The 6,171-nt window shown below is 38.5% G+C and overlaps 1 protein-coding gene across 1 annotated transcript in view; it reads right to left on the bottom strand.

Annotated features, from left to right (window-relative positions):
• Positions 1-1,091: 1,091 nt before the first annotated feature.
• FDX1 (ferredoxin 1) overlaps positions 1,092-6,171 on the bottom strand; it is a gene marked incomplete in the record, with an annotated part of 35,409 nt that continues 30,329 nt past the window's right edge. Inside the window, 1 exon segment of the mRNA NM_181011.2 lies at positions 1,092-2,028. Coding sequence (NP_851354.1) covers positions 1,902-2,028 — 127 coding nt within the window.

The raw sequence follows: 6,171 nt of genomic DNA, 5'->3' as shown, positions 1-6,171 counted from the left end.
AGGAAAACATATACTGAATCTAAATTTACCTCAGAAAACATTTTTCCAAGTGAAATGTAATTGTTCTATTGCTTAATGACCACAAAAACCACATGGACCACCATGTGATACTGAAGTAGTTATTTAAAAAGGAGGAGAGTTGTCCTTTAAGACAAAAGTTTGACAGTATTTTTCACAGTGAAACTTAAGCAAAAGGTTTTGGAAATTCTTAGAAGTGTTCACTTAAATTCAGCAGTTCTGAATTATTTCCATATTACAGGATGGTTTTATCTGTGAAAACCAAATTCAACATTTAGTATTAGCACGTAACCAACAATTCTATAGAGTACTGTGCCAAAGGAAGGTGCATTTCTTGATGGCAAAGTGACAGAGAAATGTAAACTGAAAATTACCCAGCTTTGCAAGGAAGCCTATCTTTCTTCTCCTGGCTTTAAACCATCAAGAAGAAAACTATGAGGAGTCAGAATAAAACAAACGAACCATCATAATAAAGGAGACATAAGAATCTTTTGAAACACAATTCAAGAGTAAAACCTAGCCCTCTTAAAAAGTTTAGAATACTGTTAATTAAAAGGCTAATCTTCACAGGCAATGAAGTGCTAGTAAATTAATCTGAAAGTAATGGTTACTGTGATGGCTTAAAAATGTTGTCTGCAAATTCTCTGAAATCCCACAATGCAAATGATGGGTCAGACTTGATGTCTCACTTCTAATGAAACAAACAAGCAAAAGCAATACTCCATGACTTTCAGCTTCTGCCTAGCAATGCTTATACGCCCCTTAGGGCACTGGCTCTCAGAAACCACCTACCCCATTGTAAGGACACCCGGCTTACACGAAGGGACCGTACGTACATGAGGGTCCTGCTAGATCCCCAGCGGACACCAGCATCAACGTGCCAGTCACATGAGGGAATCATAAGCCTTCAGATGATTCTAGCACCTGGCTTCTAATGCTCAAAGGGCACAGATATACTTGAAGCTAACTCAACTTTACAATTCACTTTGCACTAATTTTTTTCTGCCCTTCCCCATTAGTCCAAAATAGTTACTGTTTCATTACACTTTCAAGAGCATACTTCATACCCTTTTATTGTCATTTATCAGTTTATTCACAATAAAGATAAAATACAAATGTCTGCCATGCATGGATGGTGATCTGAAGGGCTCAAGCCCCCCGTCCTCCAGGACCCTGCCTGCATGCTCACTGCACACCACGTGGCTGTCCTGGCCGAGGGGATGGTAGCCCCCTCGTTCCCTTCTTAGGACAGAGAAAACCTAATCCGTAAGATATCCATTCTGTCACAGGGAGAAATTTATAAATAAGCATTACTTTTTAAAGATTACAAAGACAGACCATTCTGATCAAGATTAAAAAAAAAAAAACACATTTAATTTTTAGTTTACTCCTCCACCTCAGTCAGAATTGAGACCAAACATCTTTGACAGTGCTTTATTATCTGTGCTCAGATTTTAAATGAGATCCCTAATTTCCCCAGTTTCGACCTAAACATGTACAGTTCTAGTACTGACCTTCTAATTAGCAGTATGACCCTAGACAAGCCACCTTACATCTCTGCCTCCACCCACATCCAAGAGAGATAATGACACCCTTTTTTAACCTACTTACTTATAGGTAGGTAGGCGTAAGATTTATGTTGCTGATCAATCACAGGTAAAATATATAAGGTTTTTCATACTAACTACTTTCTAATATTTGTTTTTATAATTTAATCAAAATAAAAATGGCATACTTTCAGAACTACAAAATTCAGCAGTTGTATCAGATGAATTTAGTAAATCTAGTCATAATGATAAACCCATTCATCCATGTTCTCATTTAATTACATTAAGAAATAATAATTATAAAAATAGGGTAAAATGTTGTGAAAATATTCCTATTTATTCTATCTTTGAGGAGTTCATGCCCATATCAATGGACTCTCTGGCATCAGACACGGCATCAGGTACTCGAACAGTCATATTGTCCATAGCCTTTGTCAAACAGATCTGGCAGCCCAACCGCGATCTGTATAAAAAAGGGGGAAGGTACGGTTTAGTATTAAGTATATCTTATTCACAAGGCAACGTAGTTAATACGACCTTTTCTTACCCAGAACACTGGGATTTATTTACCTTTTAAGTTTTCATTAAGTCAAAAAAGATACATCCAACCCTTTCAACTAGAGAATAACAGAATGTAAACATGAAAACAAAAAGGTTGATATGTCAAAGTTTTATTTTAACCTCTAGCTTCTATCTTCTACTAATTGTTTCATCAGAACTACTGATTTTTGGTGACAGGAACGACAGGCAATGAAACAATGAGAAGACACAACGTTGGAGAAGAGAACTGGGGTTTTAGCAATGCCAAGAAAATAATTACCTTACAGTCACAACTACACTGGGAGGTGACAGGCACATCAGAGGTATCCATCCCTTCAACTGAGTTATGGGAAATATGTTAATACTATGTACTGAATTTCATTACCATTCAAAATAATTCCAGCCCAAAAAGATTACACTATGGCTGATTCATGTTGTTGTTTGCCAGAAACCAATACAATACTATAAAGCAATTATGCTTTAAATAAAAATAATTTCTAGAGAAAAAAAAAGACTACAAAACAAAAATTAAAAATACAGAAACAGCATAAATTGATAAAAGGAAAGTAAATATTTATCACTGGAAGAATAACTGTAATTCCATTTTTTTCACAGAATTATGACCAATTTTATGTTTAAAAAGGAATCTTAAACAGTGATGTACAAATTTATGTCTTCGTAGCTCTAAATCTAAGTATAAACAAATCTTTCAACAAGCATAAAATGTTAAGTTATAAGATCATTTTACACCATATTTTAATTAGCAGAGCTTTTTATTTCTTAATGGCACATAAAAATAAATACTATATTTGTCTCATACTCCAACTGCCTTCAAAAAATTTGATGGAATGTGATATGCAGGTCTTGATTTCATCAACATACTCATCAAGCACCTGCTGAGCATCTAAAGGGACAGAACTAAATGTCAGTGGGTTTGCAAAGAGCAGTTCACTTCGATCCTTACTAAACACCTCTTACAAGTCGGGCACCACGGACGGCAGGAGGAGGCAGCACGGGGGCTAGAACCACACAGACTGAATGTGGTTCAGATCCAGCACTGAATGTGACGTGTTCACAGGCAACTTTCTTAATCCTGACAAATATTAGTTTCCGAATGTCATCCTAAAGATGGATAATAAGTGAGTTCCTCACAGGACTAATTTGCTAATATCAGTATTAAGGCGTGAACTTTAAATCAAATAGAAGAGCTGAGACACATTCACAGGTAATTAACATGTGAGATTGTGACAAATGTCATGAGAGAGAAAGCTGTAAGGTCTGAGGAGAAAGCACTGACTTCTAGCTGGGGAGATGGTGTTTCTAATGGGTTCTGAAGATTGGATAGGATTTAATACTTAATAAAAGATAAAGAAGAAAGGCATTTGAGGCAAAGGTAATAGGGGTTCAAGGCATGTTTGAGTTAATATGGATTTCTGACTTGGCTGCTGTGCAGGCCAGACAAGGACAGGAAGAGTGATGGGCTAGAAAGATAGTCAGGCCACGGACAGCTCTGAACATCAATGAAGGGGTGGTTCATGTTTTCACTAGTGAGCAATGAGGGACTCTGGGAGGGGCCCTGAAAGGGAGTAAGTACTACAGTCATTGGCTTCCCTGCTGGCTCAGTAGTAAAGAACACACCTGCCAATGTAGGAGACACAGGTTTGATCCCTGGGTTGGGAAGATCCCCAGGAGAAGGAAATCAGCTCCAGTTTATGGGGTCAAAAAAGAGTCAGACACAACACAGTGACTCAACAACAATGAACAACTACAGTCATGGAAAACATTGACTGCTGATAGAAAAAAATCCCTTTCTGCCAGTAGTTCCTATTTGTTAAATTAGAAAATCTTGAGCAAAGAATGCTCAAACTACCGCACAATTGCAATCATCTCACATGCTAGTAAAATAATGCTCAAAATTCTCCAAGCCAGGCTTCAGCAGTACATGAACCATTAACTTCCAGATGTATAAGCTGGATTTAGAAAAGGCAGAGGAATCAGAGATCAAATTGCCAACATCTGCTGGATCATCCAAAAAGCAAGAGAGTTCCAGAAAAATATCTACTTCTCCTTTATTGACTGTGCCGAAGTCTTTAATTGTGTGGACCACAACAAACTCTGGAAAATTCTTAAAGAGATGGGAATACCAGACCACCTTACCTGCCTCTTGAGAAACCTGTATGCAGGTCAAGAAGCTACAGTTAGAACTGGACATGGAACAAAAGACTGGTTCCAAATACAGAAAGGAGTCAGTCAAAGCTGTATATTGTCACCATGCTTATTTAACTGTCACCATGCTTATTTAACTTACAGGCAGAGAACATCATGAGAAATGCTGGACTGGAGGAAGCACAAGCTGGAATCAAGACTGCCAGGAGAAATATCAATAACCTCAGATATGCAGATGACACCACCCTTATGGCAGAAAGTGAAGAGGAACTAAAGAGCCTCTTGATGAAAATAAGAGGAAAGTGAAAAAATTGGTGTAAAACTCAACATTCAGAAAACTACGATAATAGCATCTGGTCCCATCACTTCATGGCAAATAGATGGGGAAACGGTGGAAACAATGACAGACTTTATCTTCTTGGGCTCCAAAATCACTGCAGATGGTGACTGTAGCCACAAAATTAAAAGACACTTGCACTTTGGAAAAAAGTTATGAACAACCTAGACAGCATATTAAAAAGCAGAGGCATTACTTTTGCCAACAAATGTCCGTCTAGTCAAAGCTATGGTTTTTCCAGTGATCATGTATGGATGTGAGAGCTGGACTATAAAGAAAGCTGAGCACTGAAGAATTGATACTTTTGAACTTTGGTGTTGGAGAAGACTCTTGAGAGTCCCTTGGACTGCAAGGAGATCCAACCAGTCAATCCTAAAGGAAATCAGTCCTGGATGTTCATTGGAAGGACTGATGCTGAAGCTGAAACTCCAATACTTTGGTCACCTGACGCGAAGAACTGACTCATTGGAAAAGACCCTGATGCTGGGAAAGATTGAAGGCAGGAGGAGATGGGGATGACAGAGGATGAGATGGTTGGATGGCATCACCAACTCAATGGACATGAGTTTGAGTGAACTCCGGGAGTTGGTGATGGACAGGGAGGCCTGGTGTGCTGCAGTTCAAGGGGTTGCAGAGTCGGACGGACTGAGTGACTGAACTGAACTGAACTGAAAATCTTCAATTATGCATTAAGCTCTTTCAACAAGAGAGAAAATGAGGCAAGCCAATTTCAAGCCAAAGCAAGTCAAGCAAAAATGAGACAAGACAAAGATTGTGGTGAGCCTGAGACAGACTATTGGTTATACTCTTGGTGTTCATATAAAATTAAGTAATGCTAGTCTTCAAGGAACTTGGGGAAGAGGATGGAAAAAGCTATCAATGATATAGGGCAGAATCAAGTAAGCACAGTAACAGAAGAACCAGAAGTACATAGGAGAACATGGGGAAACCCTCCTGGTTCTATAACCTGAGAGGTAAGGCAGTGGTGCTGGGACCGCTCTCACTCCCCTACTTTCTCCTGGAAGGTCTCCGGCTCTAAGGTGGATCAGTGCAGAACCTCTAGAGAAGGAGCCGGACTGCAAGTCTTCCTTGATTTCATTATTAATTAATTTTGGGAATTCCCATAATTTTTTTTAAAGAAAAATACAGTTTATTTCAAGCTTACAGAAACTTTCAGAGTGCTCCATTTGTCCATCTGTTTGTTTGTCCAAAGTAACAGGTTGTTGGGGTAGGCCCAGAAACTGCTCCCTTGTTGAGCTCTGAAGCTCAGCTCCCAGAAGGATGCTTCCAAAACTAAGTTTTGGCCACAGCAATCAGAGCAGAAAAAGAAATAAAAGGAATGCAAATTGGAAAAGAAGAAGTAAAACTCTCACTATGTGCAGATGACATAATCCTCTACATAGAAAACCCTAAAGACTCCACCAGAAAATTACTAGAACTAATCAATGATTATAGTAAAGTTGCAGGATATAAAATCAACACACAGAAATCCCTTGCATTCCTATACACTAATAATGAGAAAACAGAAAGAGAAATTAAGGAAACAATTCCATTCACCATTGC

Source organism: Bos taurus, chromosome 15, assembly GCF_002263795.3.
Source record: "Bos taurus isolate L1 Dominette 01449 registration number 42190680 breed Hereford chromosome 15, ARS-UCD2.0, whole genome shotgun sequence".
Lineage (NCBI taxonomy): Eukaryota > Metazoa > Chordata > Mammalia > Artiodactyla > Bovidae > Bos > Bos taurus.
Note: the sequence above shows the minus strand (reverse complement) of the source record. Positions and strands in the feature narration are given on the sequence as shown.